The sequence below is a fragment of the Halichoerus grypus genome, chromosome 13, assembly GCF_964656455.1.
Source record: "Halichoerus grypus chromosome 13, mHalGry1.hap1.1, whole genome shotgun sequence".
NCBI classification, from domain to species: domain Eukaryota; kingdom Metazoa; phylum Chordata; class Mammalia; order Carnivora; family Phocidae; genus Halichoerus; species Halichoerus grypus.
The window spans coordinates 85045736-85071630 of record NC_135724.1 but is presented as its reverse complement, the minus strand read 5'-3'; the positions used below and the strand labels follow the sequence as shown (position 1 = coordinate 85071630).

Genomic DNA, 25895 nt, shown 5'->3' with positions numbered 1-25895 from the left:
AGCCACCGGGCCCAGCCTTACCTTGGAATCCTACAGTGTGAGCTCCCCAGAATAGAGGGGGTGCAGAGAGCCCCAGCAGTGGTCTCAGCCAGAACCGAGACTGACGCTGTTCTTCCTCACTAGCCTTGGGCAAACGATGCTCTGCTTCAGAGCCTCAGTGTTCTGATCTGTAAGATGGGTGGTTTGTGGATTCTTGCTATGGACCTGGCCTATTTCAATCAATGTTAGTCTACTATCTCCTGAGCACTCCTCCCCAGCAACGAGGGGTGGGGAGGAGCCAGAATGTACTCATGTCTTGAGTAACCTACTGTGTGCAGATGGGCCTTAGCAGTCATTTCATTTAACCCCCTGCAATTACCCACGTGGTCGATACTATTACGTTCATTTTTGCAAATGAGGACACTGAGGCACAGAGAAGTTGAGCGGCAGAGCTCACCTCAGTCCCAGGTGCTCTGTCTCCCAGTCAGGCCGCTGCCCTTGGCCGCACTCCTGGGAGACTTGTCAGCTGCTGTTTGCTCCCCTCCTGGTCGCAGCGAGCCAGAGATAAGAAGCCGAGGGGCCTGTTGACCCCATTCAGATAACACCTGCCAATGACCTTACTGTAGCCCTTCCTCGTTGACACCCCAGGAATGCCAAGGGCAGGGCTGAGGCACAGGGAGAGGGCGAGGACACGGGTGGTCGAAGCCGAGGCCGTGGATGCCACGCACGGATGCCACGGCCTGGTGTCGCAGGCTGGGCATCGGGCACAGGGACCCTCACCTTCCACCTCTGCCCTCTCACACTGCTCCATGGGGGGAACAGGGAGCCTGGAGGACGGTCCCGGGAGCAGGAGCTTCTCTGTGTTTGTCCACAGCTGTGTGGAGAGCTAGGCAGCCTGGGCCGCCAGGTGCATGTACCTGCCCTGGACACGCCCAGCTCCCCCTCCCCCTGCTGGGGCCCCTGCCCTGGGCCGGAGGACCCCTTGGGCTCCCTGTGGGTTTCCTCTGTGCCCTCTCTGGGCTGACTCCAGCACCCCGCCTCTGGAGGCCTCTCCTCCATCTAGTCCTTTATTCCAGCCTCAAGCCTGGGAATCCAGACAAGGAGGGGTGTGGGGAGGGGGCCCAGCGTCATACCACTGCTGTTCCCCTTCCCCAGCCTCGGCAAGAGCCCGCACAGGGCAGGACACGAGGCCCAGTTCCTGCAGAGCAGGGTCTGACCCTCTTGTGGGGGGACGTCCGGGCTGAGGCTGAGGCTTTGTGTCCCAAGTGGTCTGTGTGTGGTTGTGTGTGCACGTGGGTGCCTGTGACCTTGCATGCAGGTGTCTACCTGTGGGAGAGTGCACACACTCATGTATTTATGACGGAATATTGCCATTAAGTGAGGGCTATTTGAGTTCCCTCCAAGTGTGTAATGCTTCACATTTTTGCATTTGGGACTTATCACCTCATCACTAGCCACATACCAAGCTTCAGTGTCTGCAGTGAGGTAGGCAAGGAGCTAGATGCTTGGGAACGGTGGGGATTGGAGCAAACTGAGAGCTTCTGTTCTGTTGAAAGGAGGCAGCCACTGCTCGAGGCCAGTATAACGGATCTCCCGATTGTTGAGCTCAGATTCAAAGCAATTTAGGAAACACCATATGCTCTCTTTGCCCACATATTCATATAAAGCCTCTGACAAGTCCTGCAAGAAAGTGACTGCTCTGAATCGGGAGGAGGAGCACGTGACCACAGCCTGACCCAGTGCGAGGCTTGTATCTCCCCTGGCCACAGTGATTGGTTCAAGGGTGGAGCCAGGAGCCAAGCTGTCCAGTTAGACTGTCTGTCCCGACTCCCAGAGGGAATTGGGAGGCACCCACGGACTGTTTATTTATGCAGGCCAATGCCTTCTCCTTTATGCTTCAGCCCACGATTTCTGTCTCTTGGGACAGGAAGAACCCTGACCGATGGGCCACACAGTTCATACAGGTCTCCTGAATTGTACTCACTTGCTTTGAGCTGCCTAAGTTTGAGCCCAATCTGGGGTTGGCCCTCGGCAAAAATGAGGCCAATCTGGGCGGTTGGTTTTTCATTCTCTGCCTGTCTTGGGGTGCACTTTTCATTCTTGGTCACAGGCACAAGGATTCAAGCTGCTTGCATTTACAGGGAGAGCGAAGCAGAACCCAATGTAATAGTAATGACGTTGGGGGGTGGGGAGGCAATGTTTTATGAAGCTGGGAGGGTGTTTTAAATCAGTGGGTAGGAGCCTCTTTTGGAAGTAGCTGGTGTGAGTGGTGGTTCGGGTTGGTGGAAGCCAGAGACGCCATCAGCCCTAAGAAGACAGTTGCCTAATTTTTCCATGCACCCTTGGGGCCTGGGGCCAGCATCACTCTGACTCAGAGCCTCATGCCCGTCTTTCCTGGGAGGCCTGGCAGGACTGTGAGCTGATGGGGAGGTGGATGAGGCTTAGAGAGGGGCAGCTCCTCACTCCAGGACACCTGGGGTGAGGCCCAAGACTCTTCACGGTGGCCTGGTAGGGCTTTTTGTTCTCATGAGGGTGTAGAGCCCACTTATTCCTAATCTCTATGTCCAGCCCCTCCAGAGTTTCTGGGGCAGACTGGCCTCTCGGGGTCCCATGCAGAGGGGTAATGAAGGATCCATCCCAGACCTGCACACCCAGTTACATTATTTTGCGTTGCTGGTTTGTTTCAGAATGAATGAATGCACGTGAGTATATCAGGATTAGGTTCAGCTTTGTAATTCAGAAAAGACAAAATAAGTGGCTTAACCAAAATAGACGTTTCTTTCTCTTTCACTTAAAAGCCTGCAGTTAGGTAGCCTAGGGCTGGTGTAGTGTCTCATTGGTATAAAAGACCCAAACTCCTTTGCTTTTGGTTGCTCAGCTGTGAATGAATTCCATTCCCATGGTCACCTCGTAGTCTTGGATGGATGCTGGGAGGCCAGCCATTATATCCTCATTCCAGGCAGCAGGAAGGAGGAAAGGATGAAGAAAGGCACATTTCTTCTCTTTAAGGACACTCCCTATAATTAATACACAGTATATCTGCTCATAGCCCAATCGTCAGAACTCAGTCACATGCCATAGCTAGCTGCAAGGGAGGCTGGGAAATGTAGTCTTTATAACAGGCAGCCATATGCCCAGTAAAAACCAGAGGTTCTCCTACAGGGAAAGAAGAATAAATGAATATTGAGGGATGGCAAGAAGTCTTTGGCTTACAGAACAAATGTGTATGCATACAGATTAAGTCACTGTAATGAAAAGACCCCAAACTACAGCACAAGTTCTGAGAAGGTAGGCAGCTCTGTTCCACTGGGTTTTACAGGGACCCAGGTTCCTTCTATCCTATTGTTCCACCATCCCTGAAAAGACCGTCTTCATCCACAAGGTCTAAATTGGTCCATAATAACCAAGGCTGCAGTGGGGGAAGGAGTAAATAGAGGGCAAGAAGTTTCCTGTTTAAGGGCATCACCTGGATGTGCACACTTTGCATCCACTCACAGCCCACAGGCCAAGACTTAATCACATGGCTCACCTAGCTGTGAAGGAGTATGGGAAATGTAGTCTGTAGCCCAGTCTGTAGCCTCGTCACCCAAGTGAAGCTCAGGGAGAGGAGAATTGGGACCAAAGGGCAATTAGCAGTCTTCACTAGGATAAGGATTGAAGGGGTGGGTAATTGAGCAGCCATGGATGAGGGGGTGGGAAGGACCCCAACTGGACTGAAGTCTGTCTGCGCTGGAGTTAGATGCTCAGATGCCCAACTCCAGACTCACCTCTGCTTGGCTGGGTGATGCTGGGCAGGACCCTGGAGGCTTTGACCATCTGGTCTGACCATGTGGTTTGCTTTGGAGAAGAGGTGGTGAGTTTGGAGAAATATTGAGAAAGTGGAATTGACACAACCTGGTGATTGATTTAGTGGTGAGGGGGCCCCCAGGGTTGGTGACCATCTGGGAAAATGGCTGAGAAGAGAGATCCAAAAGGAGGGAGCATGTGAGAAGAAGAGCCAATGGATCCATCCATCCATCCATCCGTTCATCCATCCAATAATTCATTTAGCAAATATTTATTAAGCACCCACTCTGTGTTGGACATTTTTGTAGGTGCTGGGAATACAGCAAAAGCCCTGGCCTCAGGGAGCTTACATTCTGATGGAGAGAGACAGACAGTAACAAATCCCCAATAAAAATATGATGTGTCAGATGCTGATAGATGCTGTGAGGAAGGATGGGGCAGGATAAAGAGAGACAGAATGCCTGGGAAGAGGTGGGAGGCTATTTTATTTTGTTGGAGTATGCCAAAGCAATCCCAGGCATCATGTAGTTTCACTCATAAAGTATGTCACTATGGTCCCTAACAGGTCAGGAAAAAAATTTTTTTAATGTAAGCATCATATGATTACCGCATCAATCACAATTAACAAATAGCTCCTTAATGTTATCTACTACTCAGGCTGTATTCAGCTTTTCCCAGATGGTCTTGAAAATGTCTTGTTGGTTTGTTGGAATCAGGGTCCAAAGGGTTCGCATTGCATTTGGTTGTGAAATGGGTCTCTTGCATCTCTTAATCTATTGGTAGGTTGAGGTAGGATGGTCCAAGTAGGCCTCTTAGAAAAGGTGAAATATGAGCTGAGGTCTGAAAGAAATGAAGGAACAAGCCATATGGGGCATGTGGGGGAAGAGCAGAGGGGACAGCATGTGCAAAGGTCCTGAGGTAGGGACATGTGAGGAGGCCAGCGTGGCGGCAGGGCAGTGGGTAAGGGAGAGAATGACAGAAGATGGTAGAAGACAGACAGAGAGGTAAAGTGAGTGTGTGTGTGTAGGGAAGGGAACAGGACATTGGATCATGGAGGGTCTTGTAGGCTGTGGTTAAGACTGTGGTTTTTACTCTGAGCATGAGGGAGAGCCCTGGGACAGTAGAGCATGAGACCACACCCCCCCTGCCTGCATCCCTCAGCCCCATCCCCAGCTTAGAGTTCCATCTCCTGTCCAGAGACACTGCTGTCTCTGCAATGGACATTATTGGTGGCCCTTCCCCTGACTCAAACCCCTTTATCAGGTGGGTTCCCCAGCTGCTGGGGGTGTGGCTGCTAACAGCCCGCAGCTGCCCCCACCCTTCTCCAGAAAATAGCCAATGGGAACGGCTGTGTCCAGAGATGCATGAGGGGTCACGCCTTCCTGGGGTAGTCCATAGCCAGTGACTGATGGATAGAGGGATAGAAAAGGCAGACCCCCTTGCAAGCTCCAGGAGGGGCAGCTCGGTGGTGCCATCCATGGAGCAGGGATCCCGGTGGGTGGTGGGTGGGATCAGGCTGAGGCCAGACTCCCCCAGAACCCTCCCCTCCCTCTGTTCACTCCCACTGCCCTCCTACTCTGAGCCCTCCCTCCAGAAGTCGGGTGCCAAGAATGCCTGGCTCAGGCTCTGCTTGTGGAAAACCCACCCTAAATGGACCCTCCCTCCCCTCTCCCTGTCCCATTGGCCTCTCCCTTCCCCGGTGTTTGTGCTTTTTAAACTTCACCAAAAATGTCATGGGCTGGTTTCTCTCATTGCTTCCAAACTCCCTGATAAATTCCACTGGCCGGGCAACCCCAGGAGAGGTTTTCTGGAGCAAGGAACCCCATAAATCACCCTGCTGCCACTCCGGCGTGGGCAATATCTTATGTAAAAAGGTGTTTCCTGGGAGCGCCACAGGCAGGAGAATCCTATTACAAGCCGCCCCATTAATTATCAAGAGTCAAGTCGACCCTTTGCTGCGATTTTTTATCTTAAGTCCGAAAACTGATTACCTTCACCAATCCTTCCTCTCTGCCCCCACCCCCCCAAAAAAAGAAAGAAAAAAACCAACCCAAAGAATAAAATAAATGTTTGAAGAACAAATACCAAAGTTTCTCCATTTAGGGAAGAACCAGCAGAGAGAGAAGTGGCTGGGCAAGGGCCTTTTATCTTCCTTGTAAGGTAAAAGGTAGCGAGTGCTTAGCCTGGGCATGGCTTATATACTTTCCTTGACTTGTCAAGCCTAGGAAGTGGGAACTATAATCCGTCCCACATTATAGATGAGGGAAGCTGAGGCTCATTTGAGGTTATGTGATGTAGCCCTTTCTTCTGTAAGGTGAGCAGAGAGTGGACCAGGCTGAGTATTTAAAGACCTAGGTTCAAACTCCACCTCTGCTTCTTACTAGGTGGGACTCTGAGCATGTGAATTTATCTCTCTGAGCCTCAGTTTCCCCTCCTGCAAAACAAGGAATAAAAGACCCCACTGGTCCCCCTGCCCAGTCTTGAGGCTGCCCCCCCGCATCTGTTTGGAGTCTTGAAGAAGCCTAAGTCAGATCTTTGCCCCCTCCCCTCACCCTGCTTAAATCCTCCCATTTCCCTGCTGCATTTAGGATGAAGGGCCCACCCCTCACCTTGGCCTACAGAACGCTATATCATCTGACCTCTGCTGACCTTTCAGACCCCAGCTCCTGCCTTGTCCCGGTTCCTCCTCTCCTCACTCCCCAAACTGCAGCCATACCAGCCTCCTTCTCTTCCTAGAATTCACCAAGCTTGACCCTACCTCAGGGCCGTTGTCAGTGCTGTTCCCTTTGCCCGTCACACTCTTCCCCAGATCTCAGCTAAGTGGTCACTTCCCCTCATGCAGGCCTTACCTCAGAGGGGCCCTCCTGGATCACAGCCTTGCCTCGCAGGGCAAGCAAGGCACTCACCTGGGGGGCAAAAAGTAAGGGGTGCCCCAAACTCAGCGGTCAAGATAAATTATATTGTAATAAAACATTTTTTTCAATTAAAATTAATGCGAAAGAAATTTGTGATGAATATAATAGTGACATTTTTAAATAAAGATAGGCTCTCACTTGGCCTTGCATGTCTCACCTCACCGAATCCCAGGCCTGTCAGATCCTGTCTTGATTGAAAAGGTTGCCATTTTTGCTCATTATGGGCTATTTTGCATTAATTTGATTTTTCAAAATATTACATGAAAACACGATTTACCTTGATAACTGAGTTTTTGGTGCACATCTCTCCCACCCCACCACTTAAATTTTGCACCCACGGCGAGTACCCCTCTTGCCCCACCCTGACCTGGCCTGGCCAGGCGCCTCTCCCAACACCCAGGCCCTCTTGATCTCATCGCCTTCTCTTCCTACTGCTATTTGAAATGATGGCTTTTCTCCCTTGGCTCTTGTCTCTCCCAGTGAAACATCAGCTCCATGGGGCCTGGGATGGGACCTGTTGTATTCACATCTGTAATTCAGAGCCCAGAAGAATGCCCAATGCATACTAGGCATTCAGCAGATATTTGCTGAAAGAAAGAAAGAATGAATGAATGAATGAATGGAGAGAAAGTTCAAGAAGTCAGGCAGGTGTCTGTCTGTGCAACGTGGCTACGGGGTCTTTGGTCCACCTCCCAGCCCCATTTTTCCAATGAAGAGGCTGAGGCCCAGAGGGGGTGAATAACCTAGGCAGCCCCACACAGAAGAATCCCATGGGGCTGCGCGTTGACCACAGAGAAGTCTCTGGTGACCTGGGGTGGGCCAGGTAGGGGCCAGCTCTCCTGGAGCGTGCACATTCCTGAAACGTGGTCCCCAAACTCCCGTTACCGGCTCGGGTTGTGCGGATCCATGCATCATCTTTAATGTTACCCAGTTCATACGTTTCTTGAAACCTTAAATGCCTTTTAGAAGGAAAACGTTATCACCACTCTAAGTGGAGAAACGGTATCACTTCCCAGAATTAGGTAATAAACGTAGCGATAAATAAAAGGAAAAACCAAACGATGCCTGGATGTTGTGGCTGGCTTCTGTTGTGCCAAGTCTCCGAGCCTGCCTGCAGTGCGTTTGATAAGCAAGCGGGAGACGGGCGTTTAAGACACACGAGCACCCAACAGAGACTGGCCCTAAGACAGTCAGAGGAGCGGAAAAGCACCCCAAAGAGTGACTTCCTGCTGTGTATCAGGCTTGTGTGAAAATGCCCAGTTCCTCCAGAGGTCCCTGCCCCTCTCTGCAGAAAACCCTGCCTTGATTAAATAATGGTCTGGCAGAACCACACAATGATGCCGATTTTATTTCCGGGACCCCCCCCAAAAGAGTACATGAAGCAAACTCCCTCCAGCAAGGTCCGCCAGGGGGAGCTGGAGCCCAAGCCCCCCCATCTGGCTACAACAGAGGCTCCAAAGATTCTTCACGCAGCAGCGACTGATTTTTTTAGTGAGGTTTGGGTGTCCTGTAGGTCCCAAACATAATAAAATTGCATTTCTTTCTTTTTTTCAAAGATTTCATTTATTTATTTGACAGAGCGATAGAGAGCACAAGTAGGCAGAGCGGCAGGCAGAGGGAGAGGGAGAAGCAGACTCTCCGCTGAGCAGGAAGCCTGACGTGGGGCTCGATCCCAGGACCCCAGGATCATGACCTGAGCTGAAGGCAGCTGCCCAACTGACTGAGCCACCCAGGCACCCCTTTTTTCTTTCATTTTAAAAAAATGAGGTGAAACACAATGTAAAATTAATCACGAGAAAGTGAACAATTCGGAGGCGTTCAGTGCATTCATAACGTGGCGCAACCACCTTCTCTATCCAGTTGCAGGACATTTCCATCACCCCAAAAGGAAACTCTGTGCCCAGTAAGCAGCCACTTCCCATCCCCCCCTCCCCCCCCCGCCAGCCTGTTTTCTGTGTCTACGGATGTGCCTGTTCTGGACATTTTATATAGATAAGACCAGACAATATGGGGGCGCCTGGGTGGCTCAGGCGTTAAGCATCTGCCTTCGGCTCAGGTCATGATCCCAGGGTCCTGGGATCGAGCCCCGCATCGGGTTCCCTGCTCAGCAGGAGGCCTGCTTCTCTCTTTCCCACTCCCCCTGCTTGTGGTCCCTCTCTCGCTGCCTCTCTGTCAAATAAATGAGTACAATCTTTAAAAAAAAAAAAAAAGACCAGACAATATGTGGTTTTCTTTTTTTTTTAAGTATTTTTATTTATTTTTGCGAGAGAGAGAGAGAGAGAGAGCACGAGCAGGGGTGGGGGGTGGGCAGAGAGAGAAGCAGGCTCCCCAGTGAGCAGGGAGTCGGAATATGTGGTTTTCTTGTGCCTCATGTTTTTGAGGTTCCCCTGTGTCTTAGCAGGTGTCAGTCCTTCGTTCCTTTTTTTTTTTTAAGATTTTATTTATTATTTATTATTATTTATTATTTTATTTATTATTTGACAGAGACACAGTGAGAGAGGGAACACAAGCAGGGGGAGTGGGACAGGGAGAAGCAGGCTTCCCATGGAGGAGGAGCCTGATGCGGGGCTCGATCCCAGGACCTTGGGATCATGACCTGAGCTGAAGGCAGACGCTTAATGACTGAGCCACCCAGGCACCCGCCAAATTATTCTTGATTAAGCCTTGACCTCCTACTACATGCCAGACACATTCTTATCGTCGCAGGCCCTATAATTTTCCAGCTGGCAACATGGATATCTTTAAGTACGTTCTGGAAAGTAATAAATTGCGTTATCTGTCCAAATAGGCTGTGAAATTAGTCCTTGTTTTAAAAAATGCTTTAGGCCCTTCTTCATAGAAGAAAACAGGTTCATGGTAACAACAGCATCCACTGAGAGGTCATTGTTATTCTAACTATACCATTATTATGTCAATCAGGGTCTGACAATGAACCCTTGGGGTTAGATCTGATTGTACCCTTTCTATACACCTCGAACCTCAGAGAGGTTGAGTGTCCAAGGTCAAGTCACACAGTCCAGGGTTTCAAGTTGCTCACAGCCTGGGGATGGGGACAGAGACACGCCATGCATTGGGATGTTACATGGAGGAAGATGTGGACACTGGCTCAGCTGGTGGCTTCATCTTCCCTTAGCTTGACTGTGGAGTTGGGGACCCTGTTGCTTCTGAGCAAAGAAGACTTACATGGTGAGGTTTTTCTCCAGCGAGAAAGGGATCACTCAGAATCTCGGTGTTCTCTAAGCCACTACTTCAGAAGCCAACCGTGCACTCCGATCCCCTGAGCGTCAGACGCATTCTGGCTCTGAAGTTCCAGGGTGGAGCCTGAGATTCTGCATTTCTACCTGGCTCCCAGGTGCTGCTGCTGAGGCCCACACTTGGAGTATCGCCAGGCTGGAAGACCTGGACTTAGTTCCCAACTCTGCTCTGAACTCTCTGTGGGAGCTTAGGCCAGTCTCTTGCCCTCTCTGAGTCTGTTTATTTCCCTGGTCAATGGGGGCATTGTCCTCCGCCTGGAACATTCTCTGAAGGATTAAAAAAAAAAAAAAAAGTGGTGTTGGCACCAGAAAGCCACGGGCACCTGCTGGGGTGAGGGATTTCCTCCCAGAGCCCCCAGGAGCCCATCAGCAGGTGCTAGGGGGAAGTGGGGCGGTCCTGAGCCCTGGCACAAAATGCAGAAAGAGGAGGCCAGAGGCAGCAAGGCCCCAGAGAAGTGGCGGGAGAGGTTTCCGTTCATCACAGAAATGGCCCATTTGCAATGATCGGTTGCCCAGGTGTTAATAACGCTAATGGCATAGGAAGGGTAAACTCGGTCACTTGGCTGAACAGAAGAAATATGCAGAGAAGTGTTCAGGTTTCCATAAATCAGCCGTGTGCGGCGCTACGAGGGAGACAGGACTTAAAATTCCGGTCAGGAGATGGGTATTCTCATAATCCGAGCTGGAGAGGTAATTTATTCTGTTTATATCTTTTTACTGCACGACAAGGCTTGGGAGAAGGAGCCCTCCACAGCCATTCTGCATTTTAAATATTAGTCCTAAGCACAGTGGGTCAGCTTTCGTGCTCTGTGGGGTGTTCATCTCAGGGCAGGGGCACAGGGCTGGGGCCAGGGGACAGCATGATGATGGGGGCTGGAATACATGTGGTTTCACTGGCCAGTGTGGCCCGAATGACAGCCTGGGGGCCGCCAGGGACAGGAGACGGGCCCCTTTTGCCCCAAGCTGGAGGGCACAGCCAGGAGCTCACTAGCCTCCTTACTGGCATGGCTTGGAGTATTGCTTTCCCCCTCTCGGAAATCTTTTATTTTTAAATGATAATAAATACAGGTGATGAAGAGATAGAAGGAGAGGAACAGATACATCAATGGAGGTAGAAGGGGATGGTGGGGGGGAGGGTGAGCGAGAGAAACAAGGGCAAGGTGGAGAAGCTGGAAGTCCCTGTGTCTTTTGACCTTGGCAGTTTTCATTATGCCCTTTGCCCTCTGGCTGGTTTTGTTGAGCCCCCTCCCTTCCCCCCAACAAAATCCAGTGAGGTGGCTTCTAGTGAAAATTAGCATTCATTAAGAGTCTCTCCTAAAGGATCTCTTTTTATGGTATGGAAGCTGGAAAGCATGCATTCATTGGTGTAGTTGCTCGCAGAGAAGGAGGCCTTACCTGGGCCAGGCTCTGTCCTGGGTCCAGGGGCAACATGAGCTCTGGATTCAAAGCCTAGGTCTGTGGTCTCTCCCTGGCTGTGTGACCCCAGGCAGCTCACGTCACCTCTTGGGGCTCAGTCTTCTCATCTGCACAGTGGGGTTAATGACATTCATGCTGAAGGGCATGTGAGGGTCTACGGGGAACTTCAGATGGACAAGACTTTGTCAGGCAGTGGTCCTGCAATGCCAGCCGTGGCCAGGAGGCCTGGGGAGATGGGTACTTCTAGCAAGCACCGCCCTCCGATCACACTTTGAGAAAATGGTTGGGGGTGTCCAGGGACCAGCAATCCTGCCCAGGTCTCCCCCTTCCCTGTCTAGCCTTCCTGAGAAACCGCCTCCCTAACTTAGTGCACCCAATGCCATGACTGTGGGCCCCATAGGGGCACTGGGACGGGGTGGGTGGGGCTGGGGTCTCTTCTCTTAGAGTCCCTGGGTCCAGTAGGCTCTTGAGGAGTTGAGAGAAGCTCACAGGAGTGGGGGTTGGTTTGAGTTGATTTTGACAAGCCCCCTCCCACTTGTCCTCCTCCAAGGAAGTCGGTGGGGGCAGGGAGATGGGGGTGGGGATTGAACCTGGGACCTAGATTTTCAGAACCTTGGCCACAGGTTGAATGACATCCCTCCAATGTGGATGAAATACCCTTGTGAGCCCGTTTTGCAGTGGGGCAAACCAAGGCTCAGAAAGGTGACACAGTGACCAGATAGTCTCCCGGACCCCAGGGCCCTTGCTCTGTTCTGCCCCCATCCTCCTCCCAGGTGACCACTGCTCCCATCCTGCCTCACTCAAGAACACTCAGAGGAAGGGCGCTGGGAGTTAGCCCCAAGTACTGACCTGGACCCCACAGATGGCCCTCCCTCCTGGAATCTGGTGTTCTGAACAGCATCCAAGATCTTGATGGGACCACCCCGGGGTTATTTAAGTACTCCCTGATGCATGGGTAGGCTCCTTCCCCTCCGCATTCTCCCAGATGGAAACTGTGGGCATGTGAAGGGCAGGTATATACGCTCTGTGTATATGTCGTGCACACGTGTGCACAAGGATATGAGGTTTCGGTCTGTGTATGTCCACAGGGGCTGGGCATGTGGGTTCAAAGCAAGTATGTGGGGGCGCCTGGGTGGCTCAGTCAGTTAAGCGTCTGCCTTTGGCTCAGGTCATGATCCCAGGGTCCTGGGATGGAGCCCTGCATCGGGATCAAGCCCCGCATCAGGATCGAGCACGGCATCGGGATCCCTGCTCAGCTGGGAGCCTGCTTCTTCCTCTCCCTCTGCCTGCCGCTCCCCCTGCTTGTGCTCTCTCTCTCGTGCACATGTTTTTTTTTTTTTTTTTTTAAGATTTTATTTATTTATTTGACAGAGAGAGAGACAGCGAGAGAGGGACCACAAGCAGGGGGAGTGGGAGAGGGAGAAGCAGGCTTCCCGCCGAGCAGGGAGCCCGATGCGGGGCTCAATCCCAGGACCCTGAGACGATGACCTGAGCCGAAGGCAGTCGCTTAACCAACTGACCCACCCAGGCGCCCCTGTGCACATGTTTTTGTATGTGTGAATGTGCAATTGTGTGAGCATATACATGTTTGGGGTGTGTGTGTGTGTGTGTGTGTGTGTGTGTGTGTGTGTAGCTGGATGGGGGGAAGGGAGGGGTAGGGCTACAGTGAATTCTTACCCCACGGGTCCACTCAGCTGCCGCCCTTGACACCTCTGGCTCAAGCTTTTTTACCTGGGTAGGTGGCTGGGGGTCTGAGCACACCCACAGGAGGGAGTCCTCCCATCTCTTGCAAATCCCCTTCTCCCCCCTCCTCCCTGCCTCTGTGACCCTGTCACAGGCCTGTCTGCAGGGGGTGAAGGTGAGTCCACTCCCCTGAACTTCACTTTCCTAGGTCTCTCTCTGGTGAAAGTTCTAAGTGAGCCCTTCTCGAAAAATTCACATGTGCCCAGCAAATGTTTGGGGGCCTGGCAGAGATGGGGCCCAGAATCTTGCAAATTCTCTCTTGTGGTCTGTAATTCATTACAATCAGGGCACCATTGTGGAGTAGAAGCACAACCCAATACGTACATGGGCTTGAATCCCTGCTCTGCCACTCCCCAGCTACGTGACCTTGGGCAAGTCCCTTGACCTCTGTGAGCATCCTAATGGGGCAAATAATACTTACCCTGCTACAAGTCCAAAGATTTAGCTAGGAGGATATTTATTCCAGCATGGTTTAAAGTGATTAAAAAAAAAAAAAAAAAGGAAACAGACCCAAATGTCCAATAACAGAACTGGTTAAAAAGAAAACAAAATCCAAAAAAGGATGGGTCACCCATCACCAGCAGGTTTCAGCCTGTCACTGCCGAGGATGACATAACTCTGACTACGATCAATTTATTAATCGGGGAGATATTGCTGAGTGAACCAGAGCAGGTAACCACATGGCGTGTAGAGAATGATCTCTAGTTTCAAAATGAAGAAAAAAAGAAAAGTCTGGAAGGAAAGGCATCAAATACATTACCAAGGTGCTTGAGATTCTGGGTGATTACATTTTTTTCCCTTTGTTTATCTGAAATTTCTAAATTTTCCTCAATGAGCAAGGAGCATTCATCTGAGAAAGACAAATGCGTATAAAGGAAAGAAAAGAAAGAGCCAAGCCACCTTGCATTATTCTCACGAGGTCCACATACAAGAGGGACAGATGAGCAGGACTCTTAGAGTATGCCTGTTCCTTGGTGGTCCACGTCTCCTCCTCTCCCTCACCCCCCTCCCCCCACCTTGTGCCCAGCTGCTGCTAAAGTGGGCAAGCCCCCCGCCCCCAGCTTGGATGAAAAGGGACATAAGGCAGGACACACTCACATTTATTTTTATCTCCCTCATCTGCTTTTCTATCCCTACAGTGTCCGAGTTGGAAGGGAAGGTAGGAAGCCCTCCCTCCCATCCCCATTTTTGCAAGTAAGGAGACAGGCCTTGTCTTCCGGTAGTGGCTCAAGCCTCCCAAATCTCATCTAACACTCTTTCCATCACACTGATTTACCCAATGGTACCAGCATTCCTTCCATTGGAGTTGCAGACTACATCAGCTTTGCCCTCCCTGGGGTCCTTCTGCCCTAATACAGCCTTGCAGATAACTAGAGTCAGCTTACCAGCCCGCCGGAATTACACGAGGCCTCATTAGGAGGGAAGCTAGAGTTCTTCTGACACCCCGGGGACAAACACATCACACAACCATTCGTTGGTCAAATAGCTTGAAGACCTACTGTGTGCGGGGTAGGCTTGTGTTAGATTTATAGAAAGCACGGGGCCATACTGTGCCCTGCACATAGTGACTGTCAAAAAAAAATGGCAGCCACTTCCATTTCCTAGTGATTCTCAAAAGCACCCCCCTCCAGGTAGCTTTATACCCATCAAGTCTGTTTTATGAGGGACATGTGAACTAGAGAGAAGAAGGACTCTATTCACTTGGAGGGACTCTGGGGGCAGGCACACACACAAAAGAAAACCACACAGCACTGAGGGAAAAAAGAAAATTTTTTTTATTAATCTTTCTTCTTTAAAAAAGTTGATTTTTTGTTTTTTGCGGTTTTTTTTTTTTTTTAGGTAAACCTCTTTCTGTCTCCCCTCCCTCACTCTGCCCACCCTCCTCTTAAAAATATAAAAATGTCCAACCCCAGATAACTAGAGTACAATAAATAAACAGTAAACACAAAAACATACTTTATTTGTTTCTTCTTTATACAAAATAAGGAAACTAGAAGCGTTCGACTTCCAAAAAAGTATAATACTGTACATCCTGACAACCCAGCCTCCTGGCCCCGGGCATGGAGGGTGGTCTGTGGGCCTGAGCCCAGAAATCTTGGCGCCTTGCCCAAGGGGAGAGCAGGGTGGGCAAGTGTTCCAGTCTGGCCTGGACCCCCGGGCTCACAATAAATGTCAAAGGAAGGAAGGGTTGGGGGCGGGGGGTTGCCTGGCCCGGGGCCCGCGAGGTCCGGACCGCCCCCTTCCTAGAAAGCTGACCTTGATCCTCAAGTATGGCCACCAGGGGGCGCCCGCGCGCAGGCGGCTCCGTCCTCCTCCCGGGGACACCCCCACTCAAGCGCGCTCCTCTCTCGCTCTCTCTCCATCTTCCCGTGCTCTCTCCGGCGGGCGCTCTCTCCATCTTCTCTCTTCCTCATTTTGCTCCCTTCCCTCGCTCTCCCTTCACTCTCTCTCTTTTTCTTATCATCTCGTTTTAAAGACGGGGAAAGCAGAGTGAGAAATAAGGTTACCCGAATGCCACTCGGATTGCAGAGGGGGAACATCAGCTCCGCCCCTTGGCCTCCGCCCTCTGTTGGTCCGAAGAGGCGGTGGTAGGGGTCGGGGGAAGTCTGGAGCGTGCTTGAAATCTCTCGACCCTCCGCGGTATATCGACTTTGGTCCCAAGCACCGCCTCCACCGCCGGGGGGCTGCTGGCAAGCGGGCCGGGGGACGGGGGGTACCCCGCGGCGCCCGCGGGGTGGACCCGGGGGCGCCCCCCGCGCGCCCCGCCGAGGAGCCGCGGCCGCTGCGTGCGGACCCGGGAGGGAAGCCCTGAGGGCGGCGTGTCGGTTCGGGCGGCTGCGTCCGGGGGCGGCCGGGCCCGGCGGCCTTACCACACGGCGGCCTCGTTGAGCTCGGGGTTGGGGTGCGACAGGGGTCCGCTGTAGCCGCTGGCGCCGCTCATGGGGAAGGGCGGGCTGGGCCCGCCGCTGAACACCTCGCCGGGCAGGGGGTGCAGCGCGCCCGGCAGGCCCGGCTCGGGGCTCGGCGTGTCCGGGTGCGAGATCATGTCGGTGAACCTGGGGTTGTCGGCGGCGTGCGGGCCGGCGAGCGGCGGCTCCAGCGCGCCCAGCGGCGTCGAGCCAGGCCCCGACGCGGCTAGGAAGCTCGAGTCGGCCGGGGACTGCGCCTGCGACGGCGGGCCGTGCGCGAAGAAGTCATAGTTGCCTCCGGGCGCGTAGTAGTCGCCTTGGTAGTCTGCGGGAGGGGACCAGGAGGACACAGGGAGAGGTCAGAGGCGGCGCGGCCGGGAGGGACGCGGGAACGCGGGAGGGGACCCGGGCGGACCCAGCGGGGATCGCGCGACACTGACTCAGGCTGGCGAGCCCCGCGGAGACCAAGGGACAGGGCGGCTGGCGGAGGCGGCGGAGGGCGCAGACCCAGAGCCAGTGTCAGGGAGGGAGACCATGAGAGGTGCTCAAAGGCCCAGACACCTACCCCGAGAGATGGCCGGACCAGAGGGAGGGACTCAGAGACAGAAACACAGAAGGATGTTGTGACTTCAAAGTCAGAGGTTCCCCGACAGACAGAGATGGAGAGAGACAGTGGCAGTGGACACGCAGACAGTGAAGCATCCTAGACTGTGTCTTAGAATTGGGGCAAGATCCACAGAGAGCCAGAGACATGGAAACAGGCAGAGACAGGGTCAGTGAGAGATCCGCAGAGAACAGAGTGACAGGGGAGTTAAGAGGGGACTCAGCAGGGAGCCCCCAGACTCAGGTCAGAAGAGAGACCCAGACGTGCCAAGCCCAAGGCAGAGAGAGACCAGGGCGATGGTCTAGGACAAGCACAGAGAAAGAGATGAGACCAGCCGTGTGGTTAGAGACACACCGGTAAAAACCGGCGAGAGACCAGGGGCGAGATGAAAGGTCGGGAGAGACAGAGGGGCCCACAGACCCGCCAGATGAGTCAGAGATTCCAGAGATGCCTGGAGTAGAGCTGGGCAGCGATGTTGGGGTGGATAGAGACCAGAGTACCAAATGGTTGGGGGGGGCGGCCACCTGGCGGGGAAGTAGCCAGACCTGGACCCCACACCCAAGTAGCAGAGAGGGGCTGGCGAGTTGGGCCGGGGATGTGCCTATAGCACGGGAGCTCGAAAGGAGGATGAGTGCCCTCTCTTTCCCCGCAGGCACCCCGCGGACCTGGCCGGCCCTTCACCCCCTCAAGTACAGCCCTGCGACCTTCTGGGTGAATGTGGGGGTCCGACCATTTGCACCGGCCTTCCTAGGCCTGACTTGAGGGAGGGAGGGCATCTGCCTGATCACGCACATCCAACGTTTCACGGGCACTTCAGCGTGCGTTTGCCAGGACACCCAGGTTCTGAAACATTTGGGGACACTGAGTCCTTTTGAGAATCCAGTAATAGCTACGGGCTCTCTCCAGAAAAATGCACAAATCACATTTTTGCCCGCAAAATCAGGGGGCGCAGGGACTCCAGGTTACAACACCCATTCTCAATAAATTGTTTCTGCATCAACTCTCTGACCTCCTCCCAGAGTCCCCTCCCCGGGGACCTCTTCCAGGTCGGCCTCGTGAAAGTTTGGGGTGTGGGACCCCAGGAAAGGAGCACCTTGTCGCCAGCACGGGTGACAATAACCCGCTTTGTGCGGCGGGAAAACCAGCGCACCCCCAAGCCGGGTTTCCTCTGCAATACCCCCCACCCCACACTGGGTCTTCGGGTCTCAGTCACTAGGGCGAATTCTGGACGTCCCCTGCCGCCTGCCCCCCTTCTTTCTCCAAACCCTGAAATCATTCCAAATGGGGGTGCCCGGAGGCGCGGCTTGTAAACGGTTTAAGCAACAGCTAAAACGGTCGCCCATTACTTTTTAAAAACCACTCATTCCATTCTCCCCGAAAGTGAAGGGAAAGGTTGGAAGCGGCGAATTTGGGGCCCCTAAGGGACGGGGATGGGGGACGGCCGCGGCCCGCAGCGAGCCGGCAAGCCAGCAAGGGCCGCGGCCCCCGCGCGGATCGCGCCGCCTCCGCCCATATGGCGGCCGGGCCGGAGGTAATTGGAACAAACGCCGTCTGAAAAGGGCACAAAAGCCGCAGCTGGGGCTTTGTCCGCGCTCCCACGGGGAGCCGCCGGCCCCGCCGCCCAGCCCCTTTCTCGCCCGCTGCCGGCCGCCGCCGCCCGGATCTCCCAGCGCGGACTAGGCGGGGCTGCCTCCCTGGGGCTGGGGGGTCCTGCCCCCCCCCATTCCGGAGAAAGAGGGGCCCGCGTGTCCAGGCCCCCACCCCATCCAGCAGACGCGCGGGTAGAGGAGGCGGCGGGATTGGTGGGGGCACACCAGTCCTCGGGGAAACCTTGCTTAATTACCCAGGCGGGGAGAAATTCCGGAATGCACCGCCCCACCACCTCCCCGCGTCGGGCGGAGATGGCGTGCGGACCGAGGCAAAGATAGGTAGGGAGAGTTCGTGGCTGAAGACCGCCCGACACGTCCACCATCCGAGCTGCCCTCAGCGTCTGTAGCCCCCAACCCGGGCCATGCCATCGCAGAGTCTCTCCCCCAGAAGCACAGCTGCGCAATTTGCCCACAGTTTCGGGGGGGGGGCTGGCCGGACCTGAAGATCTAATCTCCTAGGTCGACCATGTACTGAATGAAGCCTTCCTTCCTGGTCTGCCTGGGTGCGGCGCGCGCCTACCCCACCCGTCGCTGGCCGTCATTGCCTCCAAATGCATGTTTCTAAGAAAAGTCACCTCTCCCCAAACTGGGCCACTAGCCGCCCCCCCTCCCCCCACCGCCCAGGCCTGTGGCACTGAACAACTCAGCAGAGATCAGTCTCAGGCACAGGCACGCCGCCGGCTCTCCAAATTCAGAGGCTCAGAAACACAAGGGGGAGGTGTTTTCCTTGAGCCCAAAGGTTGGGGAAGTGCAGGACAGTGAGTGGATTCCCTAGAGCACCTGGGGTCTCAAAAAGCCAGCGTGAGGGAGGTGGGATGGTCGTGGGGGGTTGGAATGGGTCGCCAAGCAAGGACGAGGGAAATGGAGGGGTGAGGGGACAAGGGAGGAAGGAAAAGAGGAGGGAAGGAAGAAAAGGAGTGACGGCGAGGAGAGTTCCCCCAGGCTTGCGCCCGGGAACACCAACAGCAGAATGCCTCTCTGCAAACTCCAGCTCCTTGCCCCTGCAGCCCTAAAGACAGAGAGTGGGTGACTGGGTGGGCCCAACTCTTGCGCCTCCAACCCAATGAACACTGGTGGGCTTGGGGCTGGAGAATGGGCGAGAGTCCTGCCCAGAGCACCTGCCCGCATCCTGGCTCACAGTGCCAGACGCTGAGCGCATAGTCCCCGCGGCGGAACAGGAGGTGCCGATTAGCTAGCAGGTGGCCCGGGATGGATTCTGACCCCTCCACCCCTACTGCCCATGCTGCCCTCCAGTGCCTGTGTTCCTGCTGGTGCCAAGTGCGCCACGCCGCCAAGGGCAAGGGCAGCAAGAAGCCTGGGTGTCCGGCTGGGGCAGGATGCATGTGGATTTGCGGTGCTCGCCTTGATATGATGCTTGGGAGTGTGTGAGCCCGTGAATCTCTTTGGGTATGTTTGTCAGTGAGTGAATCTGGGGAGTGGCATACACCTGTGTGTGTTGTGTGTGACCACGTGCCTAGATTTGTATCCCTGAGGTCTCTGAACTCGTGTGTGCCAAGGGAGTGGCACCCGTGTGTCCTGCGTGGGTGCGTGTGTTTATCTGCGTGTACCACCGTATGTGTGAGTGAACCCATGTGTCTGATTTCGTGTCTAGGAGGTATCTATGGATGAGCATGCGCCCGTCTGTTGCTGTGTGTCTGTTGTTCATGATTGTGTCTGTTCCGCGTGCGTAAAAGGGAGGGAGGGATCCCTGGCGGCCAATAGTGCCGGCGTCCGGCCCTGCGTCCTCAGTCCCCAGAACCGAACGGGCCTGGGTGTAGGGCAGAGCGTTCCGGGGTGGGGGGTGGGTCCTTACCTCCGTAGTAGGTGTACGGAGTGGACCCCAACATCTCAGACTCGTCCAAGCGGCCGCCCAGCGGACGCATGCGCCGCGGACTCCGGAAGAAGGCGTGTCTCCGGGCGCCCAGTGCGCTCAGCTGTTTCATCCTGCGTTCTTTGGACCTCCGGTTCTGGAACCACACCTGGGACAGGGCGGGAATTGTGAGCTCAGGTCCGGGGAGCCTTCCCCTCCCTGCCCAGGCCGCCCCTTCTGGGTCCTATAGCCTCCTGCGCACCAAGACTGCCCAGAGGCGGGGGCCGGGCGGATTAGGCCGGGAGAGGTGGAGAGGGGCTTCGGGGAACCAGCCAAGGGTGAAGGATTTCGCGGACCCGTGGGGCGACTCATAAAGACTTGGGCTTCCTGGTCCTCGGCCCGCCCTCGGCCTGACGGCTTTATAAAGGCCTCCCGCCCGGCACGGCTCTAGTCCCGGCCCCTCGGCTCCCCAGCCGGGTTCTGGCGGTTTGTCTGTCTGCCGCCGCACCCGCGCAGGGAGGGGGGCGCGGGAAGAACCTTGCCCCTTTCTCTGCTCCGAAAGATGGGAGGAAAGGAGGGGTACCTCGGCGAGGCTTAAAACTCTCTTTGAACGGGGAGGGGGCGGGATTCCGAGGGATGAGTGACCCGCCCAAGATCGCACCGTCAGGAGGACAGCAGGGCTCTGCGGAATCTTTTGGTTAGAACTTTGAGCAGCGGGCCCTGACGTCGGGCACAGTCTGCCCTTCGGCCGACCCGAACTCGGCGCGCTCTTAGCCAAGGAGGCTGGGTGGGAGGCTCCTCTGAGCTCCCCGGCTGCCGGGCTCAGCCGGCCTGGGGAAGGGTGACCCGGGCCCGGCCGCACCTGGATGACGCGCATGTTGAGGCCGGTCTCCTGTGCCAGCTGTTCGCGGATGTGGCGCGTGGGCTTGGGCGTGGCGGCAAAGGCGGCCTTGAGCGTCTCCAGCTGCTTGGCTTTGATGGTGGTGCGCGGGCCGCGCCGCTTCGTGCCCGAGTTCTGCTCCTCATTCTCGTTGTTGGCTGTCTCCTTGTCCGACGACGTCGAGTTGTCCGTCTCCTTGGGATCGTCCTGGAGCGGGTCCTGGAGGTCCGGGGACAAACTGCGGTCCGTACAGGATGACACTGCGGGCGGACGGAACGGGAAGAGGACAGCGGCGTCGGCGGCGGCCCAAGGTCTCTCCAGTCGGGTAGCCGGTTCCCGCCGACCCAGGCCCCCGCCATCCGCGCCGGGTCCCCTTCCGAGTCTCGCGACAGCCCCTCCCCCAGGGGCCCGGCGCCCGCCCACTCCCTCCAGGCGGGGCCGGGCCTACGGAGGGACCCTTCTCCAGCCCTCGCGGCTCTTTTCGGCTACTGCTTGGGTAAGGGGGAGGCACGCCCTCTGGGGGAGCCAGGCCTCCGTGGAGAGGGGACGCGAGGAGGCCACAGATGCCCTCTGGGCCTCAGATCTTCCTCCCCCATCTCTCCTTCCTCCAAACTCCAATTACCGTCCTCCCAGTGCCGCCTGAAATTACCAGGAGCTGAAAAGACTCAGAAAGGGGGGGAATTGTGTAGCTCCAAATTGGGGGAGGAGGGCAACTTGGAAAAGGCCCTTCAATGGAAGGAGAGGGGGGGAAGAGCTGGTAGTCCTTTCCTGTAGGACAGACTCCAAATGCTATCCCCTTTCCCCAGCCCCCCAGCCCCACGCCCCCACCCTTCCATTTGCCCTAGAAATGCCTGATGGGAGTGGAGAGCTCTGAGCCAGGCACAGAATGCGCACAAGCGTCCAAGTAGAGAGTGCCAGGCTGGCTGCGGCCGGAGGGTCTTAGGGCATGAGGCTGGGGAGGGGAGGAGGCCGCCTACCTGAGTTGAGGCTGCCCTCCTTGAGGCTGGAGGAGCTCAGGTAGTCGTCCTTGCACACGAACTTGTTCTCGTCGATGACGTAGAGCTCCTCGCCCGTGGACAGCTGCTTGTTGCACACCATGCAGGTGAAGCAGTTGAGGTGGAAGACTTTACTGCGGGCCTTGCGCACCAGGTCGCTGGGCGAGATGCCTTGTGCACAGCCCGCACACTTCGTGCCAAAGCGCCTGCACACACAACATGTCCTGTCACCTTGGAGCAGCCCGGGTCCCATCCTCTTGAGCCCCTGACCTCTTCCCACCCACCCTGGCCTCTGAGAGGTCCCCATTTCCACATCTGTCAAATGAGACCCCAATCCTGTACTCTCTGGCTAGTGCGAGAGAGGTGAGACAAATGTCCTGGGCTGTTCTTGGGGCTGGGACTGTCGCGCCCTGTTCGGGTTTATTCACCCTCCACAAGGTTTAGAGCAATGGGTGCAGCCTTCAGCCAAGCACCGACCCAGAGCACCCCAAGTTGCTCCCTGCATCCCTGCCAGATCTGCCTGGGCTTCTTGAGGCAAACTTGGCTGTCCGAGTTCTTTAACATTTTAAGCCAGGCCAGCCAGGTTTGGGCCACTCCTTGGCTTTGCCTCCTGGATCCTGTCCAGTCTGCTGGGGCCCAGGTAAGGCCACTTGGCCTGGCTGGCAGATCCTAGCAATGGAGTGGGGAGCTCCTCTCCTGAGCTGGACCTGAGCAGGCAGGAAGGAACCTTATGCTGATTCCCAGTGCCACCAGCACCAGAGGCCTTCCAGTCCCCACTTTGGGACCCGCGGGAGCTAGTTGGCCCTATGGACAGCAGGGCCTTGGAACGGTCGACTCTGGAGCAGGGATTGAGTCTCCAACCCCCCAAAATGTCCGGCCCTGGCAGGCGCCGGGAGAATGTGACCAGCAGGCAATCCTAAACCTGCAAGGCCGGTACACGGGATCTCTCAAATTCCCCCTTTACTGAGTTCTTGATCTAAATCCCTTTCTTTCTTCCTTGAGCGCTTGGAGAAGGCCAGCCTCCCCCCAGATGGGTGTGCAGGCCAGCACTGGGAGGGGTTAGGTGCAGGTTGAGGGGGAGAGCGAGGGCCCAGCACCTTGGGGCCCCACATCTACTCATACCCATGTCTCTAAACAAGGCGAATTTGGGTGACGTTGATGTAGTGAGGGCATTAGAAGCCATAAGTCACTTTTGGCCTTATCCGGCAGCGTAATTGGCCATATGCACCTTATCAAAAATCATTAGGCACTTTGCAAGCATCGCCACATTAGGGGCCTCAGGCCTCTGGAGCCAGGGAGTTTACACGTGTAAAGCCGTGGCTGACATTTTCTCCTATTCAAATTACCTAGTGCCCAGCCGCTGGGGCCGGTGAGCAGCCTTTCTCCACGGTGTTAATCACGCCCCGCTTCCCTCGGTGCCCGGAATTCACAGGCACAAAGCCGGCTCCGGGCGCCTGGCGGAAGCAGGCAGGGCTGAACTGCCAGAAAACCCACAGCCTTCCAGGCTATCCCTTGGTGTTTCCCAGGTGGGGAAACTGAGGCCCAGAAAAGTGCTCTGCCCTGGCTCACCTGAGGGCCCCTATGGGCAGCAAGGGAAGGTGACACATCGCAGACTGGACCCTGGAGGTCCTGATTCTCGATTTCGTTTGTACATTTCAAGACAGGAAAAAATGTGTAAGGAGTTGGTGGTGGGGGGGCAAGGAGGAGAAGGTTCCCTCCCCCCATCATCAGAAGAGATCTTCCTGGCTGAGCCCCCTCGGAGTTGGGGAAGTTTGTGTTTGTCCAGGAGGGCTCTGGGGCCCTGGCCTGCCGGGAGGTCAGCCCCCCGGGATCCCACACTCTGCCCCGGGGGGAGAAGCCTCCAGCAGCCCCTAACTTAGGCAAAAATTCTTCCTCTCTCAGAACCGGGCTTGAACTTCCCCCCTGGGGTCGCAGCTGCGGGGAAGGGGCAGAGACGCGTGGGGAGCAAGTTTGTCAGGGCTTCTCCGCCCTGCCCCACCGCGGCTCCAAGCCGGCCTGCAGGAGCGAACTAGAGCCAGCAAAGCAGCGTTCTTCTTACTCCGCCCGGGCTCGGGCGCTTTCCCGGACCAAGGACAGGACGAGAGCAGCGGGCTGCCCCGCTTCCCATTTAAGCTTGTGAGCCCAGGAGGTTGGTTTCGCGGTCTCCCCTTCCCGGGCGCCCCAACGGAGCGCGCAGGGCGGGCGCGCAGGCGGCCGGGCGGCGCGGCCTCTTACCTGAAGAAGTCATTTTTGCAGTAGAGCTTGCCCTCGCGCGAGAAGCACTTCTCCGAGAGGTTGGTCTTACACTCGCAGCACTGAACGCATTTGATGTGCCACGCGCGGTCCAGCACGTTCAGCAGAAAGCGGTCGAGGATGGGCCGCTCGCAGCCGGCACAGTGCACCATCATAGCGCCCCGGCGGCTCGGGCCGCCCTGCCCTCCCTTTGGGCCCCCGGCCCTCGGGCCCCCGGGCCCCGCTGCTGCGCTCCGCCTCTTATCTCGGCCGCCGCCGGGCGAGTCCGGTCCGGACCAAGACTCAGCCGGTCAAGTCCTTGGGTGATCGCTGTCCTGGCGCTGGGCTGCCCGGGGTGGGGTGGGAAGGGGTGGCTTTCACAGCCTCATGCCCCGGGCCGCGCGCCCCAGTGCTTGTTCCGGGCTCCCCCAGGTGTCTTGGGTGGCTAAGGGCCTCGGCGCTGCGGAGCGGCTTTCCCCGGTGGCGGAGGCGCCGGCACTTTCCCCCACTTTCAAGCGGTCCCGATCCTCATCTTTGTCTGGCCGCCGCCTAATTCGCGCATCCTTATTCAGATTTGGTGACGTGGCGCGGCACGTAGGGGGCCCGGCGGCCAATGGGCGCGCGGTGGCCATGGCAACCTCTTAAATTTATAGCATATCTAAATTGGCTACAGCGTTGCGGTCCGGACAGAGCAAAAAAAACAAGGCATCAGTATTGTTGAGTATTAGCTTGTACCTGGTTCGGAGGCTAAGTAAGTATTTACCTTCCAGTTTGGGGCTGGGGGCGGGGGCCGCGCGATCTGAAAACTGCATCTCCCTTCCTCTGTCTTCTCACCAGTATCTGGGGGCCAGGATTCCAGGGCCTAGTGGGAGAGGGACCCCTGCCCCGTTCGCCATCCCCGGAACTTGCAGAAGTTGCCCGAGGCCCGGAGCGCGCTCTACGTCCGCCTCTTCTTCCCTAGTCCAGCCCGCTCAAATTAGACTCCCTCATCCCGGCGTCCCTGGGGTCTGCGCCCTGGAGCTGGGACAGCGCGGTTCACGGGGCTCCCAGAGCCGGGCCGTCTTCTTTTGTCATACACCGAGCTGGGGCCCAGCCCGGCCTTTCTCATGGACACAGAGAGCGAGGGCGCGAGAGAGCGCGAGAGAGCGCGAGCAAGCGAGCGTGAGCGCTAGCCGCGCCGTTTGGGTCTTTCTTTCCCCGTGCAGGCCCAGGCCCAAGTTGGGGGAGGGTGTCATCTGGCCTGGTCCGGGACCCCGGAGTTTCAGGCCTGAGCGCGCGGCCCACGGGACTCTGGGGGAGAAGTGGGGAGGAGGAGGTCAGGGCAGACGGGTCTTTCTGAAGCCTGATCAGAGGTGGTGTTCACCACGTCTCTCCTTTCCTCGACGCACCTTCCAGATCCCGGGTCAGCCAGTCAGGGCGCCGTGGTGAGTGGGTCGCACTGCCGACGCGAGGAACGCTAGAGATTGCGTGGGCGCTGCTTACCCAGGCGGCGCGCGCGGGCTGTGTGTCCAAGTTCCAGTCTCCGTAGGACGCAGGAACAGCGGCTCATCGCTGGGGAGCTGAGGGTCTGGGGAACGTGTGTGTGGGAGTGCTCGCAGGTGTGTGTGAAGAGGGAGCTGGGGGTCTGGGGGACGGAGGGAGAAGCCAGGCCTCCTTTCCTAAGGGGCCCACCTGGCGAAGGGGCACTCCAAGTTTGGGAAGCCGGGAAGGCTCCGCAGGATTT

General features: G+C 56.0%; 1 protein-coding gene across 1 annotated transcript; it reads right to left on the bottom strand.

Moving 5' to 3' along the window:
- Positions 1–15959: 15959 nt before the first annotated feature.
- Positions 15960–24348, bottom strand: LHX5 (LIM homeobox 5). The gene is made up of 5 exons (XM_036123740.1): positions 24176–24348; positions 21923–22146; positions 20928–21205; positions 20069–20234; positions 15960–16327 (listed from the first exon to the last, which is right to left on the bottom strand). Exons 1-5 carry the CDS (start codon positions 24346–24348, stop codon positions 15960–15962), a joined length of 1209 nt encoding a protein of 402 aa, XP_035979633.1.
- Between the last annotated feature and the right edge of the window lie 1547 nt (positions 24349–25895).

What these genes read in the sequence shown, in the direction of transcription:
- LHX5 (XM_036123740.1), bottom strand. Translation starts at nt 24,348, where the DNA reads ATGATGGTGCACTGTGCCGGCTGCGAGCGGCCCATCCTCGACCGCTTT. An exon ending in TGCAAAAATGACTTCTTCAG is followed by an intron (nt 22,147 to 24,175) that starts GTAAGAGGCCGC and finishes TTGTGTGTGCAG; the next exon opens with GCGCTTTGGCACGAAGTGTG. An exon ending in TCAACATGCGCGTCATCCAG is followed by an intron (nt 20,235 to 20,927) that starts GTGCGGCCGGGC and finishes GCCCTGTCCCAG; the next exon opens with GTGTGGTTCCAGAACCGGAG.